The sequence below is a fragment of the Eptesicus fuscus genome, chromosome 2 (assembly GCF_027574615.1).
Source record: "Eptesicus fuscus isolate TK198812 chromosome 2, DD_ASM_mEF_20220401, whole genome shotgun sequence".
Classification (NCBI taxonomy): Eukaryota; Metazoa; Chordata; class Mammalia; order Chiroptera; family Vespertilionidae; genus Eptesicus; species Eptesicus fuscus.
The window spans coordinates 21,886,032-21,906,425 of record NC_072474.1 but is presented as its reverse complement, the minus strand read 5'-3'; the positions used below and the strand labels follow the sequence as shown (position 1 = coordinate 21,906,425).

The 20,394-nt window shown below is 36.5% G+C and overlaps 1 protein-coding gene across 1 annotated transcript in view; it reads left to right on the top strand.

Annotated features, from left to right (window-relative positions):
* Window positions 1–20,394, top strand: part of PLXDC2 (plexin domain containing 2) — a 247,352-nt gene that overhangs the window by 202,521 nt on the left and 24,437 nt on the right. The window contains exons 11-12 of the mRNA XM_054724795.1: window positions 2,796–2,946; window positions 4,506–4,544. Of these exons, the coding sequence (XP_054580770.1) occupies window positions 2,796–2,946; window positions 4,506–4,544 (190 nt within the window). The remainder of the gene's footprint in view (window positions 1–2,795; window positions 2,947–4,505; window positions 4,545–20,394) is intronic.

Here is a 20,394-nt window from a genome sequence, read left to right as displayed (position 1 = left end):
ATGCCTATTACCTAGATAGGTGATGCTTTGCACCAAAGAGGGTTTGCCGATGGGAACCTGGGGGTTTTAGAATAAACTGTATGTCCCTGCCTTAATATGAGAAAGAGCAGTTTAGGTTTACCTCCCCTCCTCCCCCTCCCCCCCATCTAGTGCTGGCACAAGGCTTGAACTCCTCAGGGCAATATTGACTTCTGATATTTTTGCCCTCAAAGCAAGCCCTAATTTTTACTTAATGTATACTGCTCCTACTGTTTATATGGTACACTGCTTTTGCTTTATTCTGTTTTGTGTGGGAGACAATAGAAAGGCACCCTTGGATGTTTTTCTTTACTCCCTGCAAATCCTAGTAATGCTTACAAATTCATGTTTTAGACAGAAGCTATTTGTACTGCAGTCTACTGCATTTGCAGTCTGTAGTCTATCTTTATTGCCATAGACAAACCAAGTCCAAAATTTTACCTTAAACTTCAGGGTTTTTGACAATACTGGTTTTTGTTTTTGTTTTGAAATAAAAACACAGGAGGAGACTAATATGTGGCAAGTCCCATTTTAGACTTACTGAGTTTGAAATATTATGATATCCACATGCATATGTTAAATCAATAGATGAATATTTGGGTCTAAAATCCAAGAGAGAAATATGGACTAGAGATACAGATTTATGAATAAGGAACATAAAGATATTAATTGAAATCAAGGGTGTGGAGGAGATTTCTCTGAGAATGCATACAGTGAAAAGATAGGTCAGGAAAGATCTATTAAACCCACCAACACTTCGAGGACAGACAGAATTAAAAGAAAATGAGAAGGAGTTGTGAGAGAGGTATCAGAAAAGTGATGAGCACGTGTGTCACAGAACCCAAGATTAGAAAGTAGACAGCTATGCCAAATGCTAATGAGATATCAACAGTATACCAGGGAAGGTTCAGTGAATAACTAAGTATTGGTATGAGAAATTTCAGTTAAAGTGGACTGGGTAAAAACAAGATTTTCATAAGTGGGTAAGTGGAAGTCTGAGAAATGCCTGAGAAGATGGGCTGAGTTGGGTCAATGTGGAGATTGAGAGAACAGCTATAAATAATGGGCCTCTTCTATTACAACAGAAGAAAAGAAGGATAGGTTAGTACAGATTCAAGGAAGAATGCTGATTTGTAAAGAGAAAGAATTCTTGCTGATGGCTCTTTTATTTAAGAAATAAAAGATGAGCCCATGAGATAAAAATGGGAGAGGCATTATGGGACTGAATTTTTTAAGTAGATTGAAGAGGGTTTGAAATTTATACTTAGGGTAATGGGAGAAGAGGTTAGCAAAGCAGGCCATTGTTGCCTAGCAGCCTAAAAGGCCCTGTTGAGGATACAGGAGGTAAGTTTTCAGACCTCCCTGTGTGGGGGCTGTGTGGTTTTTCTCCAGCTGTGTCAGAGCAGTCAAGGAAAAGGTAGATTTCTTAAAAAAAACAACCCACTATATTCAATATTGGTGATTTTCTTTAAAGGTGATGTGGAAAGAAGAGTAAGGTAAAGATTCATGATATTGAAAAGAGAAAATGATGTGATAGAAAAAAGAATACATAAAGGAAGACAATTAATTCTATGTAATCACAGGATAAGAAGAATTTGAGTGAACAGATACATAGATTAGCTGAAAATAGAGTAACTGGAGTTATTATTTCAGAAGTAAAGTATTTTCAACTGCAGATAAGGTCCAGAATATTGAGATGATAACTAAAGTAGAATCAAGAAGTGATCATGAGACCTTTGGGGTTGAGAAGATATAGGAACTAAAATTAGGGGAATTGAATGGGTCCCAGGGATGACAAAGTGTAGAAAAAACCTGTGTCATATCCAATTAGTGAAAAAGAAGCCATTTCAGGAACTCATTGTAAGCAGTAGTAAAGTGTGTTTTACTTCACTAATGACTAGAGAAGTTAAGAGAAGTATTTATTTAATAATAAATTCACATGTGGGAGGAGTACCTTCCATGTCAGAATAGTTATTGTCTGTTTCCTCAAGGCCCATGTGAGGGATGGAGTTCTTTGAAGCACGAAGAGGTGGGGAGAAATACCAACTTCCAAATCATAAAAGTTTGAATGTTGAGTATTGCTACTGGTGAAGGGTGTAGGATTTATTTTCATAGACTACAGGTGAAAAGTACAACATGTACCTTTCCCTGCTGTCCTCAGTAGAGCTCTGCTAGGGAAAAGATAGGTTAAGTGATTACATGAGGGTTGCTCAATCCTTCACTTGAGTAGTTTCAATATTTCACAAAGGGAAACAAATTTTAAATACCCATTCAATCTGTGGGGGATTATTGTTATAATAGTAGAAGTAGTAGGGAGCAGTCACCAAATTTTTAGAATTTGTCATTATCAGTTTGATATGGAGAGAATGCATTTTTTTCTTCACATACCTAAATATGTTTTAAACCTTATCTTCATGCACATGTTTTTCTTCTTGTATAACCTTTCCTTTTTGACATCATGTCTTTTACACATACACTGATATCAAACTTAGAGCAAGATTAACAGCAGTATTATGTAAACAGAAAAGTTATCAGCAGAAAATAATGAAATTCAAATATCCAAAGATGGAAATGCTTTTTTACATCCAATTTATTCTCTCATCTATTTTACATACTTTGTAAATGAACAAATCCTTAAAATATAATCCTGTACAAAAAAATATATCCCTCATGTTGATTCCAGAGTCTTTTGTGATTTACAGACCAACTTCTTTGATGTAATTTTAAATAAGACATGATCACTCATAAATTGTTTTCCCATTTATTTCTCTTATTAGTCAAAGGAGAAGATGTGTGAGACTACCGAGCCAGTGGAAAGTTCTTCTCAGACCAGCACAACCATGCAAGCAACAACTGTGCTATTTAGGTTCTTAACAACCACCAGAAGAGCAGCGACCTCCCAGCTGCCCACCAGCCTGCCCACAGAAGGTGCAAACTCATGGTGTTGACACGGACTGGAGTTGTTCTCTAGAGGGAATTTTTATTTTATTTTTTTTAGCAAACTAGATTTCTAAAGGGGAAAAGACAAAATTACTATGGAACAAAAATATGTGCTGGGATTCTTTTAATGTACTTTGCCTTTCAATAGTGGCTTACCTGTCCTCCCTAGAAAAGAAATATAGACTTCCTTTCATATTGCTAAACTTTGAAGTAACTGAATTCCACATTTTAGACACAGGATATGAGGACAAATTTATATAAAATATTCATTGATTTTGGATTCTGAACAATACATAATTCTGCTCATCTGCAATTCTAATATTTGCCTGAATACAATCAATAAAATATGTTGGTCCGTTGCCTGTAGAAGGCACTATAAGTGTCACAGAAATTATCCTTGGGAGCCTTTCCTCTGCCAAGGGAGAGAAACATACCAGAGTCCATTAGTGCACGGGTACAATTCACTGGGGGAAGAGGAATATGAGCCAAGTTTGTCAGTATTCTGAATGGTATCACTAAAGAGAAATGTGAGACTAGTTCGCCAAAAGTAAGCTTTGAGAGGAGAAAAATGGCCTCACTTCTCTACTGTACTAAACCTTGCTTTCATTTGAATAAGGGATTAAATGTGAAGCCTTTGCTTTTCATTGAAATTTACTTGGATATCAAAAATTAACTGGAATAAAGTGATAGTGAGGAAGAGGACAACTATTAAATACATTTATTTAGATATTTAACACCAATGTTATATTTTAATCCAATTTATTTAGGTTGTTATATAGCCTGTGGAAATATTTTTGCAATTTGAATCCTACCCTGTGAAATATTCCTACAGTTTGAATCCTACCCTATAAAATAAAATATAGCCACTGAAATAATAAAGTCTGACCTAAATTTTGTCCATTAAAGTCAAGATAGTTTTTATGTGATGTTGGATATATTTATTAACAATGAATAAGCATTTAACTTTTGAAGTTAAATTTGTAAATATTGGCAAATCATTACTACTCCAATTAATTTGAAATTTTCTTGATCTTAATATTTTAATGATAAACAGGTCATACCAATTTTTTAATGATAAACAGGTCATAATTTTTTAATGATAAACAGGTCATACCATGTGTAATTACAATTACTCATTTTTAAAAATTAATTGATCTTAATTTTTTAATGATAAACAGGTCATACCAATTTTTTAATGATAAACAGGCCATAATTTTTAAATGATAAACAGGTCATACCGTGAGTAATTACAATTACTCATTTTTGAAAATTAAAAATAAATGTATTTTAAGTTACAATTATAACAATGTACTTTTCTCACAGATCTTAAGAATCATATAATACTTGAGTAAGTCTTGATCTCATGAAGAAATTTTAGTACTACCTTGTATAAGCTAGGACTTGCTCTCATTGAACAAGAAATTAACTCACTGGAGTGTTAAAATCTATTCACGTTATCATCAAAACATCAGTGGACAATTATTGCTCCTGAGATTTATGTACTTTTAAATTTTTTCTGTTGTAATAACTTTGAGTTTCTCTTTCAGATGATACCAAGATAGCATTGCATCTAAAAGATAATGGAGGTAGGAATTAACACTTTTTCTTTTATAAATATTTTTGGATACTAATCCATTTCATTCATTTTAATATGAGAAAGGACTTTGGGGCTTCTAAATAAAGAGTGAGGTTACATTTCACTTTCTTTTGGTATTTTACAAGAGAAGAATTCAGTGTGTTGGCTTGAAAAGTAAAATGGTTTCAAGAGTAGAAAGAAATTCCAGTCCTTCTACTATAAAAACTACAAGGCACAAATGACCAATGAAAATTGTGTATGCTGTGCTTCAATGTTTTGGTGTATGTAGTATTGGGATAATAGCAAGGATTAAGATTGAGAGGATTAGGGCTAATATACCCTGCACATCTCATATTCTTTGTTGCTCAGTTCAGGGATGGGGAGCCTTTTTTTCTGCCAAGGGCCATTTGGATATTTATAACATTATTCTCGGGCCATTCCAAATTATCAACTTAAAAATTAGCCTGCTATATTTGGTCAAATATTTAATTAACTCACCCCTAATGCCATGGCAGGGCCAGACCAGATGCTTTCGAGGGCCTTATAAAGTGTGCGGACTGGCCGTTCTCCTCCCCTGCTCTGATTCTTGGTTTAATTGTGTATGTGATTTTCTACCCAGAGCAGGTATTAAGTTCAATTGTGTGTGCTTTTCTTTCACTAAATTGAATATTCAATATCCTTTATAAATAAAATTAAGAAATAGAACAATGTGGAGCTATATTATGCTTGGCCTTTTTATCTTTTATCTGAAGCAAGACACAAAAATTAAATATGCAAAAGAACATTTAGCTAGAGCATACTTGAAGTGTGTCTAAGTCAATTCAGAAATATCTATAATGGTACTTGAAATTTTGAGGAAGAAAGGTTTTACCAAAACAAGGCTATAAAATATATTGACTAAAATTTTAAAAATAGTTTTTTTCCTTATTAAACTTTGTTGGTTCATTGTGTTTCTCTATTATAGTATGCTGGATCATAAAAGAGATTCTTTATTAGTAACTTTATTCAGCTCAGGAAAAGGGTCTCTTCTTAGCAGCATCCTTTATGTAAATGTGGGCCTGCTGTGACATTGATCTAGACACAGTTTTACTTTTGCAGCCGCAGGTGATTTTGTGAGTATGTCAAAATTGTTAGGATATTTTTCTCTATATCTGTAGATGGCTCCTAGATTACTTAGTCTAGGTTAAGTAGCAAATCTCTCTACGTTTTCTTAAGTATGCGTACAGTGACCTAAGATATATATATATATATTTACTAGAAGCCTGGTGCACGACATTCGTGCACTGGGAGGGATCTCTCAGCCTGGCTTTCACCCTCTTGCAGTCTGGGAACCCTCAGGGGATGTCTGACTGACAGCTTAGCACTGTCCCAGAGGCAGGAGAGGCTCCTGCCACAGCTGCCACGCTGAGCCCGGCTCCTGGCTGAGTGGCACTTCCCCCGTGGGAGCGCACTGACCACCAAGGGGGCAGCTCCTGTGTTGAGCATCTGCCCCCTGGTGGTCAGTGTGCATCATAGCAAGTAGTCGTTCCACCATTCGGTTGATTTGCATATTAGCCTTTTATTATGTAGGATATTTCATATCAGTTTATTTGCAAAATAAGCTACTTATCCTACCTAATAATGGACAAATATGCAAATTGACTGCACCTTTGATATGCCCAAGCCACGCCCACCAGCCAAGCCACGCCCACCAACCAATCAGGATGTGTATGCAAATCACCCCAACCAAGATGGTGGTTAATTTGCATATCAAGACAGCGTGGAAAGAAGCGAAGAGCTGCAGAAGGGAGCAAAGCTGTGGAGAAGCAAGCAAGACGGGGGGGAGGAGAAGGGAGGAGCGGAGGCGGAATCTGGGGAGAAGGAAGGAGAGTGGGCGGGGCCAGGGGAGAAGAGAGAAAAGCAGGGGGGCTGGCGGAGAAGTCAGGGCCGGGGAGAAGGGAGGAGAGCAGGCGGGGTGGGGTAGAGTGCAGCAGGAAACCCTATTGCAGGATTCTTCCTGCAATGGGAACGCTAGTCCTCTTTATATTTATCATTATTACATCAGTTGTCCATTATCTTGCTTCTATATCAGTGTTATTTCATTTATTTTTTACTCATTGTTGTATTAATGGAGTAAATGGATAGCTTTACAGCTGACCATTTGCAAACTATATACTACCAAGAAATAAATTTAAATCTTAGTGCTTAAAGCGACTCTAGCATTCCCTCAGTTCAAGATTTTTCAAAGTCGGATGTTAGTAAATCCCATGTGAGTATAAATCCTAATGTTGGGAGTACCTCATTTGAGGAAGAGGTGTAGCATGAGATGGCTGATATGGAGGAGGGCTCCCAAGGGGCTTTTGTTATATTTATAACATTTAATTCTTCATGGGGTAATGGTGACATGTTTGTGTATTATAATACTCTCTATGCTCTCTTTTCTCTTCTTTTTTTAATAAAATAGTCTATAGTGCTATCAGAATAAACAAAAGACTCCTATAATTAAATAGGTGTGAGGTACTCTGGGTGAGAGAAAAATGAAAGTGGTTTGGCTGGAGAATCGATCAGAGCTTTTAATGTTCATTTGCTCATTCATTTTCATGTATTCGTGCTGAGCACTGCTAACGGGGATGCATTGTTGCAGGCTTGGGGCTATGGCAGAGACCAAAACTTAGACACGTTCCTTGCTTGCAGAGAGCGTGTATTCTAAGGAAACTGTGAGATGGTAATAAAGATGGAGCAGCTAGCATTTCTCATTTGGTCATAAAATACTTGTATAAGTAGCATCTCATAGACTTAAAGTTTTGTCGAGCAACACATTGGGAACTAGGTTCCTAGAATATTGCCAATTATTTCAAGGACATTCCTTAGTGTTGTTTAAAGCAGCAAGGAATCATAAAACTGGAGATGTTTTTAATTCAGGACATTAGAACTACCTTATGACGCTGAGAGTAAATTTGAATATTTATAATGGATGCCTTTTTCATTTTTTGTTCTACTAGAATAGTTTACTTGAATTTCCAGGTGATACTTAGATCATTGATATGCAGCAGGTGTCCATCAGAATTTTAAAATATCACAATGAGAGTTCAAATATGTCTATATACTGGAACTCTCTTCATCTCTAGGGTTGTTTATAAAATAGTTTTTCTAAAAATACAGTTAGAGCAGACTAGCCTGATCAGTATTAAGGTAAATTTTCTTTCAAAACAGTATTTAATAAAAATCACACATTATATTTTATAGCACCTTCATCAGGATAGCAGGCTAACATTGCTTTTTATTTAATGGAATATGGAGATGCAGGAAGAGTTGCCAATTTAAATCTAACTTCATTATTTAATTAAATGTGTTGAAAAAAAAGAGTTCAGAATTGTTTTCTCCGTCGCCCTGCAGCTTAACAATTTGCAAAACTGAGCTAATAATAAAAAGGAAGCCTGATTTAAATGTTTTCTCACATTTATTGAAAAAATTTTAATGCAAGCTAATAAATTTTGGTAAAGTGCTATATATTGTTGTAAAGACATTTAGCACCTTTTATTTCTTGATTGAAATTTCTAGTTTAGCCAAAGAACATATATAGCCATAACCCATAGACACAGACAACAGTGTGGTGATGGCCAGAGGGAAGGGAGAGTGAGGGCTGGATGGAGAAGAATAAGGGATGGGGGGGGGGGAGGAGGGGAAAGGGATGGGGACATCTGTAATAATGTCAACAATTAAAATAAAGAAAAATAGTCTTTTATTGATTTCAGAGAGTAAGGGAGAGGGAGAGAGAGAAAAAAACATCAATGATGAGAGAGAATTATTGGTCAGCTGCCTCCTGCATGCCCCACACTAGGGACCGATCCCGCAACTCTGGCATGTGCCCCTGACTGGAATCGAACCTGGGACCCTTCAGTCCGCAGGCTGATGCTCTATCCACTGAGCCAAACCAGCTAGGGTGAAAAAAAGTCTTTTAATTTAGAGGTGTGTACTTCTCTGGAAAAGGGGACATATTCTAAGTAGTGAATATGTAGCTAGAAACCAATGACTGTCTTTACATATTTCATCCTTTAGGTATGAGATTACCTTGGCTCTGAGTCTTTCTAGGACATGTCTATGGGTTAAAGTAGTTTATTTTCTTAGTGGAATCCACAGCTGACATGATTATACATTCACTTTCCAGGAGTTTTCTTTCATCTTTGATATCAAAGCATAAAATACCTCTGAGCAGCTAGACACCGAAAGCACACAACAGAGTTTCTCATTGACAGGGCCCACACTGAGTTACAGGCGGCTAAATCGCTCCGGGTGAATCTTCAATTGTGCATTGAGTTTCCTGCAACCTTTAGAATAGGTCTAGGTAGAGCCTCTGGAAGTTTCAGACTAGTGGTTTGATTGAACAGTTTTTTATCATCCTTCAGAGTTGAGTGGGCATTCTAAGCTCTGTAGGTAACTTGGAGAAAAGAACATGAAAAAAAAAAAATGTGAACAAAAAGAATGATATCTAGTGAGTACAGAACCCTTAATAAGATATAGTATTAATTGACTCTTGTAAGTGGCTGAATACAAAAACTCAGAAGAACCATTCTAAATATTACATATCTCCAACTGAAATATTACTGGTTGCATATTTATAGTATTAACTTTAGATTAATACGTAAGTCAAGTCAGTTAGTATACCTGTCCCAGAAGAGGAAGAGAAAGAAGAAAAAGTAGAGAAGGGGAGGAGGAGGGGTAGGAGGAGAAAAAGAAAAGAAAAAAATAAATATGTACTGAGTGTTTACTATGTTCAGGCACCATTCTAAATGCTGTACATATATACCTCACTTAATTTATCTAATACCCCTGTGGGTTGGTCCTATTTTTTTATTTCCATTTTATAAGTGAGGAAATGAAGATACAGAAAGGGTGGGTTACCTGGCTGGGATGTAACGCAGAGCTGGGATGTGAATCTATTTAACCTTGGTGCACATTTCAAGTCCTTAACTACCTCACAGTATTGCTGGTCCCTTATAATTCAGGGCTCTTACAATAAATTTCACATGGGAAATGTCAGTATAAGGTGTTTTATGAGCACCTATTATATTCTTTTTCCTTTATGGTAACAACTGATTATACTTATAAGTGCTTGAAAATGAAATTTCCCTTTCACATGTAAGTATGCATTAGTTTCCACTTTATCCTTTCTGTGAAAATCACAATGGGTTGATTCTCCTGTGTAATTGAATAGTGGTTGTATCACTGGCATGTGGCCTCCAAACTACAGGGCTGCTCTGTAGTTTATGCTGAAAACTTTATTTAAAGTTCTTTCAGCCTACTTGGTTCCTCTAGAAATTCAAGCTTAATTCACCATTAAGAGGTACCTATAATGTATTATTTGAATATATATAAGCATTGAAAATCACATCTTCTTGTTATATAAATGTACATAATAGTTATAAGCATTTAAAACCACATCTTGAGCCCTAGCCAGTTTGGCTCAGTGGATAGAGTGTCAGAAGGGTCCCAGGTTCGATTCCAGCCAAGGGCACATGCCCAGGTTGCAGGGCTCGATCCCCAGTGAGGAGCGTACCGGAGGCAGCTAATCGATGATTCTCTCTTATCATTGATGTTTCTATCTCTCCCTCTCCCTTCCTTTCTTTCTGAGATCAATAAAAAATATATATATTTAAAAATAATAAATAAATAAATAAATAAATACATAAATAAATAAAACTACATCTTGGTATTGTCTAACCACTAAGCTGTGCACCTGAAACTAACACCATATTGAAGGTCAACTGTAATTGGGGGGAGGGGGGGTTTAAAAAAAAACACATCTTTGTATTTTTAGTTCTGAGCAAAACCTTATTAGAAGAGTTCCATTTGAAAGAAATGACCTAGCTATCAAATGCATTTTCTTGGCATTTGATCAGGTTGTTTCCAAATGGCACTCATCCCCTAAATTGAAATGTAGATGCCTTCAAGGTGCAAAGTGCACAAAATGATATCCAGGACTAAAGATTTTTGAAAACTAAATCAATGGCAAGTTCTTTTAATTGAAAAGTAAAATCTTCAACCGATTTCAATTCAATTTAGCAAATTGAATTGTACCATTCCTCTGTACTACAGATGTTAAAATGATTTCAAGCTCTAAAATCCGGTGATTTGATTTTATTACTTAAAATTCATTGGTTGATATTTTTCCAAGTACCGAAAGCTGCATTCTCTCTTGGTTCTTCTAATGGTTCTTCTCTTTGATAAAGTTAAGTTAAAAATAAGTTTTGACTCTAAGTTTTTCATTGCAGCTAATATTTAAATAATATCAGCACCCCCGGAAGCTGTATTATGCAGGTGGTGCTGCATTTGTCATCTCTTTTTTATTTCTAGGAATTTTACTAAACCTGGATTCTAAAAGGCTGCATTCTTCAGTCAGAATGTGGTATCTCTATCAAAGCGATGCTGAAATAGCTACATTGAGACAGTTTGCAGAACACAATTAAGTTAATTTTAGGTTGAAGCCTGCAAAGTGATTTCAAAGAGCTAATACAGATACTGTATACTTTGATGAGCTACTGTGGAATGGCTGGTCTAATTTTTGTTACTGTTGTTTAGTTTCTCATTTCTGAATACATCATAAGACTTTTTATTCAAAGAGGAAATGTTAGAACATTATTCTGACTTTTTCACTGGAACATTTCTAAGCATATTTTTATGACCTCGTCTGTAGTGACAGATCAAGTGTCTAGTGTTTCATTTATCATTCAGTCGAATTATTTTTTTATTTTAATACATAAATAATAAAAGCAACCTATCTTTCATGTCTTCTACCTGTCTTTCCTTGTTGTTGGTGGGTTTTTTTTTTTTTTTTTCATCTACTTCTTCTGCACAGGTCACAGTCTTGTAAGCAAAGGGAAACTGTTCTTTCCTTTTGACAGGCTATTGAATATCTATTGCTTGCCATTTCTAAAAAACGTAACTATCTTGTCATTTGGTTTTATCTTTTGCTTTGTTTGACTACTTTTCATGATAGAACTGACTCTAATCTAAATATATATATGCCATGCTTCAGAATGTTATTTTTAATACCCCCAAGGATTAAAGATTTCTCTCAAAAAATGTTATCCAGAGTAGTGGTTCTCAAGTTTTTCTGTACATTGAAATCACCTGGTTGTTCTCATCTAATTCTATTATTCCAGCTTATAAAGCCCCAGCCCTCAGATCGCCCTCTAGTCCAGTTAAACTGGACTCCTGGCGCTGGGATCCAGACGGCAATATTTTAAGCCCCCCGGGGGACTCCCATGGAAAGTCGAATTGTGAGCGAGTGGAGTGATGCGATGCCTCAGAAACATTATGAGCATCGGAATCACTGGGGGCAGAGGGGGTCCTGTTGAAATGCAGTGTCTGCTGTAGGAGTTCTGGGGTGGAGACCAAGCTTTGCCCTGCATCTCTAACACGCTCTCAGGCAATGCAGGCACCACCAGTTCACAGACCAGACTTAGAGTATCAAGAATTGAATGAACTCTCGATTTCTTTCTGCCAGAGTCCCATAAGAATGACATATCTTACTCTGAGTGCATCCATTGGTCCTTACCTATACCTCATGACTCCCCTAAAACAAAATTTGAATTAGTGGCGACAAGAAATTACCTCTGTCTACATGTAAAGAATGCAGCTTACTCAGCAGAGGCAGGGGCCCCAAAAGCATTATGTCTGTTATATCTTGCGAATCATTTTAATATGTGTGAAAATTTGTATAGTTTCACTGTTGCAATTATTTATTTTGATAAAGATAGTTGCATTTTCTGTATTTTGTTGAACCATATGGAATTGCTAATTCCCTTTTTATCATTTTTGACCTGCAATAATTGCAGTTTCATTGTCCGATGTAAAGTTTAAAAAAATTGTTATCCGACATAGGAAAAGATAAAGAAAAATCACATTGGAATACACTGTTTCCCTTCATGTTGATTTATAGAGTTTAAGTTGCTGATAGAACATAGAACAAAATTACGTAGCAGAAGCTCTCAAGAAATACACATATGGTTCCAAGAAGTAGCTCTCAATACAATTTCCATTTGTCATCAGCTAAATCATTTACTATATCCTTCTCTCATCAATACCTTCTTTCCTTTCTGTGCTCATCCCCTATATAATTTTAACATATGTTAACATCATGCTCAGCAGCCATTAAAGAATAAATACAAAAATGCAGAGCTAAGTGTAAATGGAATTCTAAGAAATATTTGTTTAACCTAAAGAAGGCAAGAGTGGAGTAAAAACAGGCCACATATTGGATGGACACAAAGAAAACAAATAGCAAATGGTAGATCCAAATCCAGTTATATCAATAATTATATTAACTGTAAAAATAATCACTCCAGTTAAAAACATAGATTATCAGACTGACTTTTTCAAAAGCAAGATCCAGTTATCTACTGTATAAGAGATGAATATGAAACATAAAGACATAAAATGCTTTAAGGTAAAATGATGAAAAAATATATGAAAACCTAACAATAGAATGGCTATATAAATACAGATTTCATAGACGTAAGGTCTAAGAGTATCAACGGAAGAAAAGAGAAGAAAGTATTAAAATGATAGCAAGGTCAGTTCATCAGGAAGACATTACAACATTAAAAATTGGGCCAACAAATATTAAAATTAGAAAATATATAGATTTAAACAACACTATCAACCACCTTGTTCTGGTTGATATTTCAGAACTCTGTTCCTAACAACTACAGAATATTTTTCAAGTATACATTGCATGGTCACCAAAATAGACCACATATTGAACCATAAAGATACCTTAAATTTCAAAATATTGGTTTTATAGACTATATTCTCTATAAAAGAATCAAACAAGTATCAGTAATGATATGATATCTGGAAAAATCTTAGATTTGTGACAGGTAAAACCACTTCTAAATAATATAGGGTTATTTCAAAGAAGAAATCATAAGGAAAATTAGCAAACATTGCAGCTGAATAATAATGGCTACAACAAACCAATATTTGTGGGATGCTGCTAGAAAGTACTAAGAAAGAAATATATAGTTCTAAACACTTATATGAGAAAAAAGAAGATTTAAAATAATGACCCAAGCCTGCATTTAAGAAGTCTAAGAAAGTGAGCATTAAGCCCAAAATAAGTACAAGGAAGGAAACAAGATGAGTAGGAAAAAAAAAAAAAAAAGAAATGCAAAATAAGCAAATGATAGAGAATATTAACACAGTCAAAAGTTGGTTCTTTGAAAGTTTTAATAAATTTAATAGCCCCTAAAAGACTGTTTTAAAAATTGATAAATTCATTAAAATTGAAAACTTTTGTTCATCAAACTTTTAATACTTACAATATTCATATTGCAAATACAAAAGACTTCTAGCCAAAAAATATCAGAACTCTTGCAAAGCCTATATAATAAAACCCTAATATGCAAATCAACTGAACATGGAACGAGACCGGTCGCTATGATGCGCAAAGCAGGAGCTGCCCCCTGGTGGTCAGTGTGCTCCCATAAGGGCAGCGCTGCTCAGCCAGAAGCTGAGCTCACAGCTGGCAAGTGCAGTGGTGGTGGCGGGAGTCTCTCCCGCCTCCACTGCAGGCGAGCAGTAAGGAGTGAGGGGTCCTGGACTGCGAGAGCCCGGACTTAGGAGATCGGGCCTAAGCCGGCAGGCAGACATCCCCCAAGGGGTCCCAGACTCTGAGAGGGTGCAGGCCAGGCTGAGGGACCCCCTCCAGTGCATGAATTTTGTGCACTGGGCCTCTAGTTAATAATAAAAAGGCACCCAACCAAAACCTCAGTGAAATACAAATTCATGTGACTACAACTAAAAAGACATGACACTAATATTGAAGATACAGTATACTGGAAAAGTGGCAGTTTCTTACAAATTAAAAATGTCTTCCTTTTCAGCCATAAATTCTACCTCTAAAAATTCATCCAAGAGAAACACACCCACAAAAATATTGTACAAGAATATTCATAGCAACAATATTCATAATTACAATACCAGAAAAGAATCGAAATGTTCAGTGATAAAACAATAAACAAACTGCGTATATGCACACAATGGACACTATTCATCAGAAAGAAAATAAAACTAGTGATTCATGCAGTGACATAGATACATTTTTTAAAATACGCATAACAGAGTATATAGAGTATTTAATTTATATGAAATTCCATGTAGGTGAAATTAATCTACAATAGTAGAAATCAGCACAGTGGTTGCCCACTGTGGGGTGTGGTAGGGAATGGTAAACATTGACTGGAAATGGGAAAATGGAACTTTCTGAGGCCATGGAAGTGTTCTATATCTTGATTTGGCTAATGGTTACTTTGGTATTTACTGTTATAAAAATATGTTGAATTATTCACTTAAGATCTGTGTATTTCAAGGATGCAAAATTTACCTCAGGAAAAGAGAGAGAGAGAGAGAGAAAGTGACAGAGTTTGATGTGCCTCTCATAAACTAGATACAGGTTTTTAAAACCTATATCTTATATGTAAATTTTTTCAAGCATCTTGAAATTCTCAACCTAAGAAAGGAAAAAGGCATGTCCTTTGCAAAGCACCTTCTCTACTTAGTATGCACAAAATTTAACATTTCTGATTATTTGATTCACGTTTTAACTACGCCCTGCGTAGTTACTAATAACGATAATATTATTTAGCAATTATAGGGCTGTTACTATATACCACCAGGCACTTTCCTAAGGGCTTTGCCTACTTACTAGTATATAACGTAATCCTTAAAGCACCCTATAACGAAAGAACGATTATAATCCCATTTACACATGAAGTATTAGAAGCACAGATTTAACTCATTTGTCTGGGGTCACATAGTTCATACAGGACATACAGGGCTACACCACCAAATGCTCTGGTGTCAGAGCAGGGGCTGTGCTCCCCTTGCCATCCTGGCCTGCAGGGAACATCGCTTCACAGGTTGCTCAGTCAACGATGCAGCCATTTGTCTGCCCCCCCCCCCCCCCCCCACACACACACATTAAAGCCAGGCAGGATCTCAGCAAACACAGCAGCACCAATTGCCAAACCAAGGAGTCCAATGAGCCTATGGCTCCTCCTAGCCCATCCCCCAAGACTTTGAGAGCAAAGCCCTTCCAAATGTAAAGCTCCTGGGAGCCCTGCGTAGCTGTGAGCGGGGCCCTTTTACACATCTGACTTGATGGGAAGGGTGAGGCTGAGACCAGTGCTCACCTCCTAATCATAGTCTATCCCACGTTCAACGTGTGGAACTTCATGTTTCAGGAAACTGGATATTTCAGGACCCGAGAGGCAGGCAATTGTGTCAAATAGAATGTTATAGCATCTTTCTTCCCAGGCAGGCTAGTGTATTCTGTCCCTGTTAGGGTCATTATCTGAGCCATGCTTTGCCAGTATTGATGCTAAGCTGTGAAATATAAATAGCCTGCAAAACTGGTTCTCAGCGGTTTCAGTATTTTCTTTCTGCCCTTGATATATTTTATTAGTTCTGGTAACACAAACTAAAATGAAATTCCAGGCTCTGCTCATTTTTTTTTTTCTTTTCAGTTTGATTGTCTCCTTGAGATACAGAGCACATGCATGTGGTCCTGCCCATTTACCCTCCTGGGGATTGTATACATCAAACCACAGCAAATAGCAAAAGCATTTTATGGTGGTTAAGAACATCAGGAACTAAAGTCTCAACCCTGAGGCACACACTGGCCAGATTGGTATCTCGAGCAACTGAAGTAGCCCATGCTTTCTTAGGAAGCCCAGAGGTTTTCACTAATTTCTAACATAAACTCAGGTACCAGAGAAATTGGTTTAATATTCAGCAGTTTTCAAAAGAAGCTGCTTATGGATAATCGCCATAAGGTCAATTTTATTTACATAGCCTACTGACACTTTGAGCCCTGGCAGCTGAGCTTTTGTTTTTCAAATTTTGGCTGCAGGTTCATACCCAACTTCCCAGTTACTACTGGATTCTGGGGATAGTTGACCCCATAAGGACCTTGGTGGCCTGTTTTCCTAGGGGTGGGTATTCGGAGCAGGTGCAAGTGAGATAGATCTCGATCTTTCCAATAGAAAAGCTATTCATTGAGAAGTCCTTGCTTGCAACCAACATGCACTTTAACTTTAGCAGGAGAATGAATCCCATTTCCATGGATAATTTCAAGAAAGCCTCATATTGACCTAGGAGGTACAAAGGTTCCAAATTAGCTGAGCAGATTGGACACGCATCTATCTTTCCATTGATAGGAGGAGGGTAAAGAGAATTTTTCCGCCCTGTTCAGAAAACCTGGTGGATTTGATAAGAAAGTAAGCATTCATTGTTATAATCAAAAGTTTGTCTGTAAAATGGACTCTTAACATAAGTGACTTGGTGGCTTAGAATCCCTCTGTTCTGTACCCTTGCATCTTGAAATTATTTTTCCAATCGTATTTCTGGTATTCCAAAAGCACTGTGAATATGCTCATTAGGAAACTCTCTAAAATTTTTCTGTAATTTAAAACCCTAATTTCTTAACCACTGCAAGGGTTTGGCATAAAATTAAAAGAGAAACTATTTCCACAAAATTCTTTAGTTTAATTTTTTGCTGGAGAATTAGGTACTAGGATTTCTTTTCTGTGGGTTATTATATGTAAAGATTTATTTTTTCAAAAATAATTTTTGAATGTATTCTTAAATATAGAAACAAGACAACTTTGTACAGAATGCTGATGTTAGGAAAACTTTAAAAGTTAGGTCTTATAAAGAGCTTGGTTGCAGAAAATATTGGAGGCATAGGTACATTGTGTTTTAAAAGCAGTACATACACATAAGAAATGAAAAATGATACTGGGTTACTCCAGAGGCTTATTTTTGGTCTTGTGTGGCCGTGAATCTGTGAACGCTTTGCTCTTAGGTGCTCAGATACACGCCTGCATGAGGGCTCTGATCGCATAACGAGGCCAGAGGCACGCTGGGCTGTGGCTGCTCTCCAAAATCCCTCGTTTTGATGGAATCAAGCATTTCTTTTAATATGATTTCATGGTAATTTTATTTAGCGTCATTTTTCTAAGATAAAAAGCAATGGATTATTGTTTCAAAAGATTGTCATACCCTAAGCTCCTTTAGCCCAGAATGCTTTCTATGTTTCCCTGAATGAAATTTCACAGTCGCCATGTAGTAGCACAGGCCGCAAAAGAGAATCTGGGCCAGCTGCTCCTGCCAGCTATTGTTCTCGCCATACATAATGCACTTAGCTGTGTCTTTTGCACTCATTTTAACATCTTTTCACAGTACTTACCCAAATCCCTCCTGTGGAGATGTCATAATGTGGTTTGTGAATGTGTTGTCACAGTGAAACATATTGTGGATTAGGTATAGTTTGTATAATATTTCAAGGTACCCTACTGCCTACATAATTTTGACAGATTGGTAAGCACCCAAAAAAGTAGTGAGACCATGATTAAGAAACTGGAAGAACTAAAAGAATTAGGAAAAATAAGAGAATAGCCCTGTCCAGTGGCTCAGTTGATTAGAGTGTCATCCTGTGCACCAAAGGGTTCTGGGTTTGACTCCCAGTCGGCATGTACAAGAGGCAACTGATTGTTTTTGTTTCTCTTTCGCATTGATGTCTCTCTCCTCTCTCTCTCTCTCTCTCTCTCTCTCTCTCTCTCTCTCTCTCTCTCTCTCTCTCTCTCTCTCTCTCTCTCATCAATAAAAAACATATCCTGGGGTGAGGATTTTAAAAAATAAGAGAATGCATAAAACATCAGGAGAAACACTAAATTATCATGGCTGTAGAAAAGCTGAAAGAGCTAAATAAGAGAATGCATAAAACATCAGGAGAAACACTAAATTATCATGGCTGTAGAAAAGCTGAAAGAGCTAAGAGGAAAAATGTATGAGCTACAAAATGAGATCAGTTACAAGGGAAACTTTAAAAGGAAAGTTAATTTATTGAAAAATTGTATCACTTGATTTTCTTCCATTACATGCTTTAGCTTATAAATGGGTTAGGTAATATTCCACAGGGAATGTCCTGTGTCTGTGTGTGTGTGTGTTTAAGCCAAAAATGGAACACTGACATATTGAGCATTTATAGTTTAACTTTACTTATCTTTTTAAAAGAACATTTTGACATTATCTGCATAAGATTTATGAATTTTGAACAAGTTTGTGCAAGATTTTGTCCAAAGCCTCTTGGTCCCCCAAAGGACATTAATACAAAGCAGAATTTATGGGCTGTGGTGTTTCTTTTTAAAGCCAAGGGGAGAGTTAGTTCTAAAGTGGATAAAATTTCAGACAAGGAGCATTTGTATTTTAGTTTTACTTTATTTCTGGACTTAAATTATTGGCAAGATTTAATAGTGGGCACAGATCATTTTAGCAATGTATAAAAATCTTTTTATCATACTGAAGAATTGTACTTTTAACAGACTATCAATGCTATGTGCTGTAAACCTTGAAAAATGTCAGCCACAGAAAAATAAAGAAGACATGGAGGTTTAAAATTAAATGTTACACTTTGAAGAAACATATCAAACTTTCTTCTCTTTCCTCCTATCTTCTTTCTTCTTTTTATTTTTTATTTTTATCTTTCCTCTTATCAACAAGTCATAAACTTTTCTTGGAATGAAGCAAATTAAACACATTTACGTAAGGTCTTAAATATTATCTAATCTGTACTTAATGCCTTTTAAAACTGTTGTTTTTGCTATCATCATAACTAAAACTACCCCCACATCGCAAATTGCTTTGATACATTTGACTATTCTCACAGTCCTCTTTGTGTGTCTAAATATTGATCTGCATCTTATAAAGTACTAAAAACTAGAAATTCGAACGTCTCATCAGATGAGAGCATATTACATTTGATACTATTGCATTTCTGTACATGATGTATGTTTTAAAATGTCTTCAACGTAGTACAAAGAAGGCCTTGATTTGATAGACTTTTCAAATATATGTATATACGTATTTTTGTGGCTTTGAGGCTCTACTTTATGGTGTCTTGTCCTTTATCATTAATTCCTCTTATTTGAATACACAATATAAAGCTAAAAAGGCTAAATATTTTAATTGTCCTGTGTGTAGGGGAGGATGTTGTTTGGCGTTTGGATATAAGTGAAAGAGCATTAAGATAATCCTCAGGGTGGAATAAAAGTTTGGGTCCCTCCTGACCTTTCTGAATATTCTCCCAGATTCTAATAGACTATTTTAGGGACCGTTTCTATTGATTGTTTTCCCTTTGAATGAGCTACACCTTTCTGTGAATTTTTGTTCAAAACCAGACATTTGAACCTAATAATGTGGTAACTCTGGGAATCAAATTATTTTCCTACCCCAGGATTTGCTAGGTTTGGTTATTGTTGTTTGTTTGTTTGTTTGTTTTTATTGTTGCAGGCTGTCTCTGTATTGAGGTTCAGCGTGAAGTGTAAACTTAAGGTCTTCTCAAGTCTATTCTGAGCCTTCCTCTGGGTGTGCACTGTCACTTTTAAGTTTTCCCCTTATGCATAGTTGTTTTTGAGTGTTCTACTTGTTCATGTGTGGCTTCTAAAAGGGGAAAATGAGAAAAGTAAAGAGGGAAGCAATAAGAAGGGTGATGCCTCTTTTTATCTTTTTTAATGGGTTTTTATTGACTTTAGAAAGAGAGGAAAAATAGAGAGAGAGAAACTTCAATTGGCTGCCTCCTGCACACCCCCTTCTGGAGATCAAGCCTGCAACCTGGGCATGTGACCTGACCTGCAATGGAACCAGCAACCTTTCAGTGCACAGTATGATGCCCAGCCAACTCAGCCACACTTGCCAGGGCCGAAGAATGCTGGCTCTTTAAATCCCTTGGAATTCAGTCAACCAGAGGGGGAGAGGTTTGCAATCATGGGGGAGGTGCAACAAAAAAACTGCCTGTCTTTCTGTGTGCACCTCTGTGA